Source organism: Falco cherrug, chromosome 2 (assembly GCF_023634085.1).
Source record: "Falco cherrug isolate bFalChe1 chromosome 2, bFalChe1.pri, whole genome shotgun sequence".
In the NCBI taxonomy this organism is placed as follows: Eukaryota; Metazoa; Chordata; class Aves; order Falconiformes; family Falconidae; genus Falco; species Falco cherrug.
The window spans coordinates 78407478-78422169 of record NC_073698.1 but is presented as its reverse complement, the minus strand read 5'-3'; the positions used below and the strand labels follow the sequence as shown (position 1 = coordinate 78422169).

General features: G+C 43.5%; 1 protein-coding gene across 2 annotated transcripts in view; it reads right to left on the bottom strand.

Annotated features, from left to right (window-relative positions):
* Positions 1–9938: 9938 nt before the first annotated feature.
* The window catches only part of SH3BGR (SH3 domain binding glutamate rich protein), a 29080-nt gene continuing 24326 nt past the window's right edge, over positions 9939–14692 (bottom strand). Inside the window, exons 5-7 of one of the 2 annotated variants that reach the window (XM_027804342.2) lie at positions 14291–14320; positions 12239–12346; positions 9939–10374 (exon numbers count right to left, since the gene is read on the bottom strand). In XM_027804342.2, coding sequence (XP_027660143.1) covers positions 12281–12346; positions 14291–14320 — 96 coding nt within the window. In that variant the 3' untranslated portion in view covers positions 9939–10374; positions 12239–12280. The other variant, XM_005438522.2, reaches the window with a different exon arrangement.

Sequence of the window (14692 nt, the reverse complement as noted above, 5' to 3'; positions counted from 1 at the left end):
CAGCAGCCTCACTGCCTCTGCACCCCAGGGTCTGTGCAGTCATCAACAGAAATTAAAAACAAATAAAATGCTACAAAAACGTATGGCAGAATAGCAGTGCATGATGAATGCCTGATACAAATGTGTACATCTGAATCATCAGTATTGGGCTTCAAATATTAAACCCTCAAATGTTTAAGCAACTGGAGACTGCAGTATCTCTAGCTCAGTTAACGTAAGGTTTCCACTTAAAGCATCAAACTGTGAGGCCTGAAATTTCATCCTCCCCCAAATTTCTTAGTACATAGAGTTGTACTTCTTGTGCTCCTGGAGGTAATCGTGAAGCCATGCTACTCATTAATATAGAAAGAGACACCTACGGTGGGAAAAAAAAAAAAAAAAAAAAAAAAAAAAGCTGATGCACTTTCTTAGATGTCTAAGAAGATTTTTAATGACTGAACATTTCAAAAATAGATAGCTCAGCAGCTTTAAATAGGTACATACTGCACTTTTCTGCTATATTTCAAACATTAACACATACCCTCTGCAATGTACTTGGTACACAGCACATTAATATGAAGTGACTTTTTAGGACCATCCACCACCTTCCATCCCACGCTGCAAGTCAGCTGTTTCACCATCTGTGCCTACCCTATATGAAACAATAACCACCCATCTACTTTCTTATTTCCCTTGTCCTCCTGAAAATTCCGCTTGTTAAGCAGCAAGCTTTCATAGCATCGTGGTCAGCCACAAAATCAAGGCAGACCAGAGCAAGGGCTCAGGGCAGCCCCAGCGAGTTATGGGACCGGGGTACAGCAACAGGCACCAGGCCAACAACCTCAGAGATAATTTATCTCTAAATAATAGTACCATGACAAATACTGATCAGTAGCACTGAAACGACAGCAAACCCAGTAATTCACCAATGCTGGGCTAAACTTTGACTCCAGAAGTGCAAAGGCTTATGTGGAGGTGGCAGGCAGGCAGTGGTCAGGCAGCAGGGCAGGGCAGTGCGTCTGGACAGGTGGCTCGGAGCAGCCAGCGGGCTCAGGGAATCCCAAATTCCCCATGGAATGGTCCTCTTCCACTGCTGAGCTGCAGAAGTGCCATGAGGCTGCGTTTGGCAGCTCTCACATCCCAGCTCTGCTCCCCCCACTGTCCTGATTGCTCAGGGCCCCCGAAATACCCGACAAGGCAAAACCCACCCCACACCGTGGTTGGGGTTAGAAGCTCCCTTTTTGGCAGCATCCTGCCACAGAGCGTGTCTCTGGGCCCCTGCACACAAAGGAAAGAGAGGAAACAGCTCCTTTTAACAAAACTTCAGGCAAAATTTGAGGAGGTCGTTGAGCTTAGTTTTTGTGAAACATTTTTTTAATCATACTTCTTTAGAGGAAATGACTCGTGCAGAAAATATCCTTCTGCCTCACGGAAAAGAATTGCTGGAGCCATTATTTTTGCCCAAAAGGCAGCTGGTGGATTTGTTTCTGTAAGCGAGCCACATCACCGAAAGACAAAAGCCTCCCCTTGCTCCCTTGGGTGCATCACTTGCAGACAATTTCTTCTGCCAGGCTCTTGCCCTCCAGTGCCCTGCCATCTTGGATCACAACCTAACTGGCGCACCACTGGGGTGGAGTTTTTAGTATGTCAACACGTACAGCATCTTATTGAACTTTTATCTTTACTAGTCTCCCTGAGGTTAGAGAGAGTTTACTGGGTGGCACACAGTTCACAAGTGATTTTCCATCAGCCCAGCATGAGGCATTAGCAATTGACCACTGTCAATGGCAGCATCTGATGAGAACTTGGTGGGAGCAACCCTCCCCTGCCACCTTCAAGGTCAGGCAGTGTCACATGAAAGCAAGTGGTCACGAGCCCCCTGGCCCCATCCTGCAGAAGCTATGTGCTTGGCAAAGGCTCAGCCAAACCTAAGGGACAAGTCAGTGTTCACGAGTGAAGCCATCTGTCTGGTGAGCCATCCCTTAATGCTGTGTGGCACCGATATTGCCAAGGCTGCTTCCCTCCATGTGCACCTCTGCAACAGCGCCAGCATGTGCACCAGCAACAGCTGGCTTCCTTCCCATTACAGCCCACGACCCCTCAGTGGGTAAAATACAGAAAAAGAAGCATAAAATCTTGGTTTAAAGAAGGTATGGTTGACTTCTTGCTAGTGAGCAGAAGACGGCTTTACACTCACAGAGATACTCACTGTTTCGGTGCAGGAGCCTGACAAAGGGACATGGCAGCTATTACCCCTGGAGCTGCCACTGCTCCTTCTGGGGCATGACCTGCTGCCCAGGTGCCACCCCCCTGCATGATGGCACCAAGAGAGGATGAAGCACTTGCTGAGTTCCTGCAGGTGGCTTCACATCTAATTTGGAAATGAAAAATACAGCCTGACAAGCCACCCTTTAGAAATCTCTGACCTTCATCTACGGCATGTCGATAAGCCGTGTTGCCAGCTTTTGGGACTCAGATGCACCCCACGAGTGACTGTTGGGTGGGCCTGTCTGTAACCCAAAGAGACTTCATCACCTCCCAGGGGATTACCTCAACGAACATTTCTGAGTCCCACCTGCTGACGCCAAGGAGGATCAAGTGTCTGCCAGGCTCTCGTGATGTTTGGATAGTAGCAGACGAGTTCAACATGCACCCTTAAGACACCGTGCACCAAAATACCTGTGTTTTTAGCATGAGTCACTTGGGAGAAGATGTTGATGCTGACATTATGAATAGTAACAGTCAGGCAAAGATCACTACAGGTTAAAAATGTACTGCTAAGAACAGGAGTGCAGAATACTTTGCTAAGGACATACGACACTGGTTGAATTCACTCTCTTCAGCTATCTCTAATATACTACAGGCAGCAGATTTCCACCAGTGAATCCCTGGTTGCTAACAGCAGCCAGTTTCTCAAGGGAAGTTCCCAGCTTCCTTGCAAAGTCTTAGCTGTGTCACCTCAGGGAAAATCCACGCAGCAGTGTGAAGGGGACCCGCCATTCCCTGGATCACCAGCTGCCCCCTCTCTTCAGGTGAGAGACATTTCCAGATCCTGGAAAAATCCCTGGTGAGATCCTGTTCCTCAGAGTGCTGGGCAGCCTGTCCTGTACGTTCAGTATATGCTGTCATACTGTCTCCTTGCTTTATTTTTCTTACAGTTCCTTGTGACATGTGATGTATGATGTGCACTGTGCATCTGCTGAAGAGACAGTATTTCCCCTTACTGTGGAGCAAGTTTCTTCTCCAGCTTTATGTTTTCTCTATTGCTGAATACAAAAAAAAAAAGAAAAAATGACAAAAAATGGAAATTTCAATATCCACCATTTTGGGGAATTCCAAATTTGGAAATTTTGCTGGACTACAGCAACCAAGGTCTTGCCGGGTCTTCTCATAAATTGAACAGTGCAAAATCTCAATATCTAGAATAGCTTTTCCCTGATCTCTTGATGTGTGTTTGTCCTTTTTGACCAGGGGTTCAAACATTGCACAGTATCTTCCCCAAAGAAGGTGCCACTGCAGTGCTTTGTGACATTACTTAGTATTCCCTTCACTTCTGAAAATAGCTCCTTAGTGTATCTGCTCATCACATTTCTCTTTCCCACCGCTGCATCACGTTACAGCTCCCTGTGGCTTGGAGATGAACCTGTGCACAGAAGCTTTTCTCCTCCTGTGCCAATCGTAGGAGGACAGGCTCCCAGCTTGTAGCAGAAATTCTTATTTGTCCCCAAAGCACACGATGCTGGTACTCCATACCACCAAACTTTATCTCACTTGTGTACTTCAGGGTCTTTGGCTTCTCTCTGGGCCACCGTCCCAGTCTCCTCTGCACTGGCAATGTTCCCCAGCTCCTTGCCAGTGCCAGACTTCATCATAAACATGGTCCCCAGGACCCATTCTTGGAGGTCTTCACTACCTTGGGCACTACCTGCCAGCCCACGGGCAACTGCCCTGACCTTCCTTCTCCACTGCCTTCTCCACTTCCAGTGCTGGGCATCAGGCAGAGGTGTCCTCACCACCTCCAGCAACAGCTGGGTGACACGTCACCCACCCCACCACAGCTGGCACAGCTGGGTGACACCCTGGTCCATATTTCAGCCACCTGGGCCCCCGAGGTCCTGCCAGAACTGATTCCTCTGGCTCCTGCATGGGGCCACACTGGCGGCTGCCCTGAAACCAGCCTGAGCCTGGTCAGAAGTTGAATATAATTTTCTTGTATTGTTTCTAGCTTTCATCAAAACCTGATTAGGAGCACATGGACGCCAGCACCAGACCCATTTAAGTTGGACGTAGCCAATATTAATGCACATACCACATAATTAAAATCCAGTAATGCTATAATCCTTACGGAAAAGTACTGGAGCACACGGAAAGACAAAACTCCTCTAACACACTGTGCTCCATCACTGACTGCTGGGAATTGCTCACGTGCAATGACCAGAAGATGCTTCCTAGCCCAAAGGGGATTTTTGCCCCCATTTTATTTCTCACTTTTCTGGCTTTTCCTTCTCCTCATCCCAGGCCAAGTAAGAAACATCACTGAGTTAGTGCCAAGCTTTCACACCTGAGATGTTGCTGCCAAGTTAGCTGTAAGGGCTGGAACAGCACCCCCTTTTTGGGAGCCCAGAAGGACCCACCAGCAGCCCAGCCCTTTCCAGCTGCCACCCCACAGCCCCACATGCAGTCCTGCCACCTGCTACTCGCTGTGCCCAGCACATCACGTGGGGTTGCCTCTGTGGGGATTATCATCTCCCCAGCCAGAGGGATGTTAGGAGAGGGTGCATCTGCTTTATTTATTTCTTTGAAGGCTATTGTGGAGGCAATTAGCTTTTTTTAAAATTAAAGTAGTAAAATAAAAGTAAAGAAAAATCCCCATGGTGCGGGGGAAGGGAAATACAGGCTGGGCAGCAAGAAAGAAGACAGCTCGTGTGCTTTGTGCTTCCTGGCAAGCCCTGGGACTGCTAACTTTATCAGGGTAATATGATTTTAAAGGCTAAAGCCAGCAACAGCAGGCTTCAACATTGCTTATCATGCTGCTCTGGCTCTGTGCTCACCAGCAGCCTCCGCTCTGAGCCACCAGGAGCTGATGGGTGCTGGGGGGCAGATTTTGTCACACACTTGCACACAAATGCTCCTCTGGTACAGTAAGCCACTATTACTATATAAACTCTCTTCTAGTCTTACTGCACAAATGTAAAGCTTGAAGGTCAAAAAAAAAAAAGAAGTCCCCAGAAAGCTGGAAATTGGAACGGACAGAAAGCAAGCATCCAGCCAGGATCCCATCCTTCAAGTCAGCAGAGCAGGAACTGCCGTGCTTTGCTGCCAGCTCCACAGCCATCGCCCCGTGCGAGCAGTCAGCTGGGAGTCGCGTGCTCTGGCTTTGACAGTGACCCTCACCCCTGCCTTTGTGCGCTCCTGGCTCTGCCGCCCCAGCATCTATCTTGAAATCATCTGCGCTCACCAGGGCTCCTCTGTCACAACGACCCCTCCAAGGCAGCTTTTGCAGGACAGGCAGCATGTGATTGCAGCAGGAGACATTAAGTCCTCCCAGCCCAAAAAGCAGAATGGGCTTCGAGCACCCAGCTTGGGTCATCATCAAATCAGCTTAAGCTACCATGAGTTGATGTCCAGAGCTGTTTGCAGCAGTGACAGGATAGTTTTTATTCTAACTCTGAAAGCAGCATGCTTACCAGCTGCCAGTACGCAGTGTCCGCGTGGGAGTAAGGCTTCCTCTGACAGGACCAAGGAGGCTGACACTCCCCAGGGGTTCCCTTCTTCTCTGCCAAGATGGGGACAGCACAACTGGGGGGTGTGTGGGAGTCACTCTGGCTCATCAGCTGGACACTGTGCTCGTGACTTAGGAGAGGGGAAGGGATGCACAGCAGCATGCATCTGCAGGGCTTCTGCACAGCTCTGCGTCAGCATGAGGTGGGTTGACGATGGGCCTGCCTTCCCAGGCAAGGTTTCCTCTTGGTCCTTGATCTGCCAAGCCCCACTTGCGTGCTATGCAGTCAAAATAAAAAATAAAAGTTCTAGATGCTTGCATTGCTTTCTGCCTCCAGGTTTCCTTTTCAAGGAAGGAATTCCTAAAGGATTACACTGCTGAAAAAGTAGAGATGACTAAAGGCTTTTTTCTGTACTGATCAGCAAAATCACAGCTAGCTGTTAGGAGGGCACCCTGTGTGACATCCTTTTCTACATACATAAAGTAGCTTCTGCAATTTTAGTAATATGTTCTAAACTTTCTCAGTGCAGTAGGAAACCCAAATAAGTTCTGTCCTGCCTGAAAATATATTGCTTAGTTAATGTGTCAGTCATACAAACCTGACTTTGATCAATTATAAACATTTACATATTTTGGAGGACAGCTTGTGACATAGGGGTGTGTCGATACATGCTTGTTAAGTTATGAGAGAATGGAGACACCAACACAGCTGGTATTTTCTAAGAGGAATCCCCAAAGAGCCTTTTTGCAGGTGCAGTTCTGATCTAGGCCAGTGAGCAACAAAGAGGGAAAAGCGACCATTTTTTTCAGCCATTTCTTCTGTAGGCTGCTGAATAGTAGTTACTTAAGAAAGTAGCGAATATATAATGTAATGTAGAAGGTCATTCTGATAGCTGTCAGATATCAAGATGATGGAAAAAAAGTAGACATTAACATTTTTAAGGTGAAATGGACAACTCAGAGGCAAATAACCTTAGCAAAGGAAGAAGATGCTGCTATACTTTCATCTTTCAATCAGTGCCTTGATACTTTGATTTTATTCCCATAAATTATCTACAAGTATTTTCTCACTTTCATAGGGAAAGTAAGGGGCAAGGAAGTTAGCTGAATAGTCTGTGGTTAAAACACATTTTGGACAAACTGGTATCAAAGTTCCTCTACTGCTTTTATGTCTGGAGGTATTTAAGATATCTAGACATGGCACTTAGGGACATGGTTTGGTGGTGGACTTGGCAGTGTTAGGTTTACAGTTGAACTTGATGATCTTAAGGGTCTTTTCCAACCTAAATGATTCAAAAAATGTGACAGAAAGTCATCACCACATGCAAAACCATGGTTGGCATGTTCTGAAGCAGGGGAATACACAGCAGGTAGTCTACATCTAATCTGGACTCTAGTGCCCTTGATTTGTGATATTAAGCATGACATCCCACTTCTGCGCCTTACTTTCCCATAAGCAAAATGGAGACAGGAACTCACTGAGCCTCAGCTGAAAATTGTTTCCTCTGCTTTATGCATGGCAATGACTTTGCAGCTGAAGGGACAGCAAACATTCTTCAAGATATTTGACATCAAATCACAAACTTGCAATCTGCTTTCTGAAAAAATTATCTTGAATTTTCAGCTTCCCAGATCATTCGTCAAGCATATTTTCCAGCCTTCTGAAGTTGTCAAAGTATGCAGATAGTCTTATCTGCTTTAACACTGACATTCTCACAGTAAACGGAAGACTATTAGCAAGTCTTATTATCTGGAAGGCATGTGAACAGATGTGGTGGCTGGAAAGGTGACCAAAACACTGACTGGGGGTTAGTGCTGTACCGGCAAAACTACTGAAGAGTTTAATTTCTCTCCAATGAATTACCCTTGGAATTTTCTTGGGAGAAAAACTTTCACACAATTTATTGACTCAGAAGTGCTCTCATGCAAGAGACAGCATGGCCCAGGTTGCCTTCTGGACCTGTTACTCAAAACCCTTTATGACTAGCAACAGACTGAAGATCCTAGTATTTATTTTCCTGGAAAACAAACCATTGACTAGCCCTGTCTACTTAGTTGCTTTGCAATGATACTTGTAGTCACTTGTTTTACACTTCAGCAGCCTGTTAAACTTGACAATCAATCATTTTAAGGTGCAGACAGCCACCATCCTATGACATATATGGATCTGTAGGAAGCATAGCTTGAAGTCTTTCTAATTTTAGCTAGTTTCAGTATACTAGAAGTTTCTAGCATCAATCACCCAAGGAAAATACTTTACACACCAAAGTGTCACAAAAAGCAGCATGCTGTTTTGTGTTTAACTGGAATGCGCTGGAATGATTTTGCATCCACAGTTCTCTGAAGCAAGTGAAACACTGTGTACCAGGCACGCCCTGTTAACCAACTGCAGTTGCTTTCTCCCAGTAAAATATAAATTATATAAAAATGAAGGCAGTATGTTTTCAAACGCATTTAATTCAATAGCTCACATCTTTGTAATACTGATTTTCATTCAGCTGTAGTTAGAAAAGATTTGATTCTTTGCCTAGTTGCACTAAATTACTGCAGAAAGTATTAAGCTTATGTAAGTAGAATTAACGTTACGGCTAAAATCACCGAGCAGCAGTCAGCTTTCAGTTTATTCTTTGCATACTCACAACCTCCTTTTTGTCTGGCAGAAAAGATGATCAGAACACGCCAAAGAACATTACCCCAAGGAAGGCACCAAAGAGCTGTGCTGTGAGTACGACCATCCGCTACCCTGTTTGCTCTTTCACTACACACTGAGCATAACCTCAGCCACCAGCTGAAGACCAGGGCAGTGCGTCACTCCTGTATGGGAGGCTTAGCATTCCTCACATTCCCTGACAGGCTTTCCAGATTATACCCTCTTGAGAAGATGGTTGCCATATTTCTGCCTTAACAAGTAATACCTGAATATGCAAAGAGTCGCGGTTTTGTTCCAAGCTCAAAGCCTGTGGCCCTGCCTGACGTACTGGGTATGCTCAGGCTCTTACTTCTGCACATCAGTGGGGGGAAGAATGAAGCCCATGGTGCATCAGCTGTGTGAAGCTCAGGCAGCCCAGGATATGTCAAGGCTGCCGCGAACACACTGGCTGTTGCACAACATGTGCTCACTGCATTGGATTTACCGCATTTCCAGAGTGATTAACAGTTCTGTTTTCTTTTCGTCTACCATACTTCCCAAAGTCCAGCCTTTTGCTCAAAACTGCTGCAGCAATGACTGCCACCCCAGTTCAGCTGCCAGCAAGATGGGGAACGTCTTCCCCAAGAAGAGTAATCACACACAGGTACGTAAGAAATGGTCATATCAGTGGCTGACCTAAGCTAGTACTCAGTCTTTGACAGTGGCAGTGGGCAATGATATTTAGGGACAGCAAGTCCTCTGTATTTAATTTCTTCTGCCCCCAGCATCCACAATTCATTGGACCAGGGATATTGGTGGACACATCCCGGGCTGTAGCATCCTTACAAGCCTTCTGTTCCTGACACTGCCCAATACCTTCTTGGGCCTGTTGACATGGTCAGTCTCCATAACATCCTTGTGACAACAAACCCCAGGAAGTTCCTGGGCCACCTTATAAAAAAGTACTCTCTTTCATCTCTTTTAAGCCGTTCTACTAATTTCATTGTGTATGGTAACTGTGTATACCAATTTTCATTACAGTATCGCAAGATTTCTTGACTTAACAGTTTTGCATTTATCTTATTCACTGCCTTTATGAGTTTTGTAAATGCCTTGGCTTCCTCTCCGAATTGAAGAGTCTTTTCAGTCTCCTCATGGAGCAGCTGTTTCATCCTCTCTAATTGTTGGTTTCTTTGCATCTCTTCTTACACCACTACATCTTCCCTAAGATGCAGAGACCAGACTGCTCAAAGTGCCCAAGATGTCAGCTCAGCAAGGCTTTATATGGCAGCAGAGTCATGCTGTCCTCTTGACAGTGCCCAGCATTTTCCAGGATCTTGGCTACTGCTGCATGTTGAGCTGATGATTTTGGCGAGCTTTAAGTGAGGACTCCAAGGTCCTTCCCTCAGCTGGAACTGACAGCTCCGAGCCCAGCATCACCTACAAGTGTAAAAGCAGTGCAGACAGGGAGCACTGCTTCCCCATCCATGCCCTCCCAACAGCTGCAATTTCAGGTTATCCTGAACAAAAAAATGTACCCACTCAGGACATTCAGGAAACCCTCACAAATTTTTCATCCACTTTATTTGTTCAGTCATTGTTCAAGCAGTCACAGTATAGGAGATCGCAGCTTGAAAAGCCAGCCTCTTCTTGATCAACTAAACATAAACGTGTGCTTCCTTTGGAGATTGTTTTGTCTATGAAGCTATGGACTACTTTGGCAATAAGCATTTCTCATCCCCTCCCTTCCTCTATAAGCAGATTTTAGAAATCCCATAAAAAGTAATCATACAAGGGACTGAAATCCAAGCTCCTTCCTCACCAGTGAACTTCTAACCAAGAGTTACAGCCTGAACATGGATTAATTTTCTCTGCCTCTCTGGCCCAGCAAACATGAATGTATCCATGAAGATTGACGAGGCTTCAGCAGGAGGGACTGGAACATGCCTTTCCTTCAGTGAAGACTGTATCCTTGTGGTTGGGGTCTTACACACACCAGAAACTTCAGGAGAAACATAAGGCAAGGTGAAGGATTTTGCATAACCTACAACCATAATGATGGAGAAAAGATTTACAGATCTTAGCACAGCTTGCTAGGATTAAATTAATGGTTTTGCAGACAAAGAACAGGTAGGACAGAAAATGCATTTATTTAAACTGCTGTACAATGGAAATCCCAATCCTTTTCAAAAGCCAGCTGAGGGAGAAGTGATCCACACAGTTTGTATACAGGAAGCTTCTTTGAAGTTTTCAGTGCCGAAATTCTTTTTCTCTGAATAAGGAATAAGTCACTTGTGTGAGTGCAGTTATCTGCTGAGTGGCAGCAATGTGTTTGGCAGTGTATAAACATGGAGAAATACATGGTTCCTGCCCCAAGGAGCTTACAAGCTGAAACATGACATGGACAATTTTATCGCAACATATCAACTGAAATATCATCAGTCAAAATAAGAAGACTCATTTTAACAAGCAATCAGAATACCAAATATATATATATATGTATAAAGGCCACAGGTAGGACAGGGTGGCATCTTTGTTCTGTTATGTATTTATATGTTCATAAGTCTACAGGCATGAAAAGCAGTGATGTTTGCTCGAGAGAGTGATTTTATTTTATTTGGCAGTGCTGCTCCAGCTTGTGCTTCCTGAACAAAAATAAGGAAAATTAGATTAGTGTTTAGCACTCCCTCTGTGATCTGAACACTGGACAACGCTGGGATGAATTAATTCCCATGCAACAGGAACATGCAAGAGGAACCCAGATTTGGGAGAGGTAGTATGAACAAAATGATGCATTGTCTGTCCTGTTGAGGTGGGTCTCCACATCAGCATATGGCTGGTTAAACCTGTAGCAACTACCTCAGAGACAGAGTTAGCTTGGAATCTTGCTAGTTCTAGAAAGAGTATCACATTCTGTGTCTGCAACAGGGAGGCAGTCCCACCATGCAAGGGAAAATCTGCTGGAAATCCCAACTTTCCTGTAGGTTAACATTTTTCCCTAGTAAGTGATTGTCTGATCTTTATTTCTGTGAAGAGGAGAAGTGACAGTAGTAGGAAGAAGAAAACCTGAAAATTAAATTTGAAACCATATGCTGGCAAAACCTGAGCAATGATGAATGCTTGTACATTTATACAGGTAAAAATTCTGCCTGCCAGATGCTTCTTGTTTTGGGGTTTTAAAGTCACATTTGGCCCAGTTTCTAAGGCAATCAGAACAGTTTTATAGTGTGTCATATTTCTGGTCAGGCTCCTCTCCCTTCCCCAGTAATTTTTTTTTTTTTTTAACATTTCAACTAAATTTGAGAGAGGGCTTCATTTGAGACATGAAGCTCCTAAAAGTTTCAGTGGAATCAGTAGCTGAGTAAGAGGCGAGTGGGATGAATTACTATCCCAAATGAAAGAGAAGCTGCAATGAGTTTAACAGTTAAATGTACTTTTGGCCCATCAGTTGGGCACTTTGTGCATATATATAGACCACCCAAGCAGTGCACACCTAGCATGCTGCTCTTGGTATGGCTTATACTTAGGGGACACAGCAGAGAGCTAGGGGATACCACAGGAAGATGCTAAAGAATATGCCCAAAGTGGACGTCAGAAGCCTGGCAGGGAGGTGAAGGTTGTAAAACCAGTGGGGAATGGATTGAAGGGCCTGCAGAATGTGATGGATATTAGGGATCACAGAGACAGCTGTGTGGGAAAGTCAGATTCACTTGTGCCACAGAAATGGGGAAAACTAACAGACTCATTAAGAGCAATTGTTTTGACTAACCGTTATGTGTGAAATGCATAATGTTTTGGTACATTTTTTCCATTCTTGTAATTGAATATAACAAAAATATGTACAAAATTTTCAGGTTTATGTTACTCTAAGAACATTTAGAAACTGTGCTGGATATCTTAATATTTACCTGAACGCCTGTTCAAGAAAGAATGTGTCATAGTGAAGCGTACTAAGACTCTTCTTGCTCCTCTACCTCTTCCTTTTCTTCTCCCTCTTCCTGCTTTTCTTCTTCTTCCTTTTTTATAGAAAATAGTTGTAGTTATCATGCAGGAATTGAAGGAAAAATAACTAGTCTTGAAATGCAGAGCTGTGCTTTTGCAACTGTTCTATTTCTAGTAAATGCAATATTATTTGAGCTTAAAAAATAGAACAAAGAAGTAACGTATAGAGTTTTTCACTTTAACATGCCAGGGCTCTAGCTTTGTGGAGTTAATAGGCAAGTGCTGGAATATAAGAACCCTCTTCTTAGAGACGCTAGAGCACAGTATAGGGTTAAGCTGTAAACAGATGTTCAAGATCAAAATGAGAATATGAAATATATGTAAATATGACAAAATGTTTAGTATTTTTATTTATATGCTTTCTTGGAGAAGTAAACAAGCCAAGATTTATGGCACAGGAACTAGACTTGTTTCTGTTTCAAAAGTTCTTTTATATAGGAGAAATGGCACAATTTAAAGGCAATAGCCCTTTGCTTCAGTTAGCCAAATTAATGGCTATCTGAAAGCTAGCATTTATGTGACACAGACAAAAGACAATAAATACAGATCATTAAGAGACAGTAAACGAGGTTTTAAAATGTAGTCTTGCTCTGAAAAACAACTGAAAATTGCACTACAGGCTTCTCTGCTCCTTCTTTTCCAGCAAACTCTTGTTCAAAGGCACTCCTGTGTGTACAAACAAGCTTTATCTCAAATTTTATACATCACATACTACCTAGACTACAAAAATTATAGAAAATCCTTCCTTTCAACCAATCAAAGAATATATAATTATTTTTCAGTCAGGACTGCAGGTAGTAGGTCTGCAGGCAGGCCTTAGGTTTTCCTCTCAGACACATAATGTCTGTGTGAGTGACATCTTAGTCACTGAAGTAAAATCCCATTTAAACATGCTTAGGAATGGATCTGTTGTAAGCAGATTCCTGGTTTAAATGGTTGTTTTGCAGGGAAAACCATTGCACTAAGGGATCATCCCTGCAAAACCAGAAATGTAATACCACCATCTGCACAGGTCAGCTGGATTAGAAGTTTTCAAGCCAAAGCAATATTGCCTCTTTCAGCATCTTACCCAGGAAAGGTGCCTTTCATTAGCACTCTTTGAAACAGGGCCAGGCAAGCCCACAGACAAGCAACATCTCTTGGATATTAACAACCTCAGTTCAAAATTCAAGTCAATTACCTTTTACAGAAAAAAAAAAAAAGGGTATTTTTATTGCTTGAAGCATGAGCTAGTGGTGCTAGGGTGCATTAACCAACCTTAAAGACCCTTGCCAGCCTCACCAGGAGCCCCCATGCTTTGCCCATGGTCCCAGGACCTCCGTTTCAGCTTCCAGGTCCACAATGCATAACTCTTTACAGCGGGCATGTGTTTACATACACATGTATATATGCATGTATTGCAGTTTGGAAGTCGGAAGATGTGAATGTGTCCTCTTATTAATTGCAGGTTTGTAGTGGAAAATAGCCTAAAGTAATCATTAGTTTTACTGGGAACACTGAAGAAATGCCTGCAATGCTGGGCAAAGCCGAAAAGTGCATAAGGATTTGCACCTGGGTCTTACAAAATCTGGCAAGGAAAATACTTCCTTTATAGGCAGAATGGCCTAAATTTTCAGAATGCCTCTTTCACACTCACAACACTGAAAATGTAACCAGCATGGTGTCAGTTAGAGATTGTCAAAAGGTATAGTTGTCTTGTGAGTCCTTGGCAAACTTTACTAAAGAATCTGTGAAAGAGAATTTCTCTTCCATTGAGTTTTTAATGATTAAAGGCCTATCTTTGTTCCTAAAAAATAAGACTATGGTACAACCAACAAGTATACGTAGCAGAATATAATACTAGTATATTTAGTTTCATGGATAATAATTTACTAACTTCTGAGTGAAGCAATGAGACTGAAGAGAAATTAAAAGCACACAAACAAAAGATGGAAACAAAACATTCAAATATACTATACCCCTGTGGCTGCATGTTCTTCCTTGCTTTCCTACATAAAAGGTACAAAAGAAAATGTTTAAAAGATAGATCAAGGAAAGAATACTAGAGGTCATACAGGCAAAATACAGCAGAAATTAAACATTGAATTTATGAAAATAGTGTGGAATTCAGTGGATTTATTTTGAGATAATGTCATCCACATTAACTCACAAAGCACATTTAAGCTTTACTTTGAAAAAGAGCTATAAAAGCATTAAATACAGCTCCCTTTCAGTTATTTCAAATCAAATCTGCCTCATTGACAAGTAAAGCATTAGAGCTGGGGTTTTGTTTGCTTTTTCAGGTAGATTTGGGGTTTTTTGGTAATTAGCTGGTCTGCAAAATGAAAGATAAATCAGAATTATACAGAGTTATATCTATG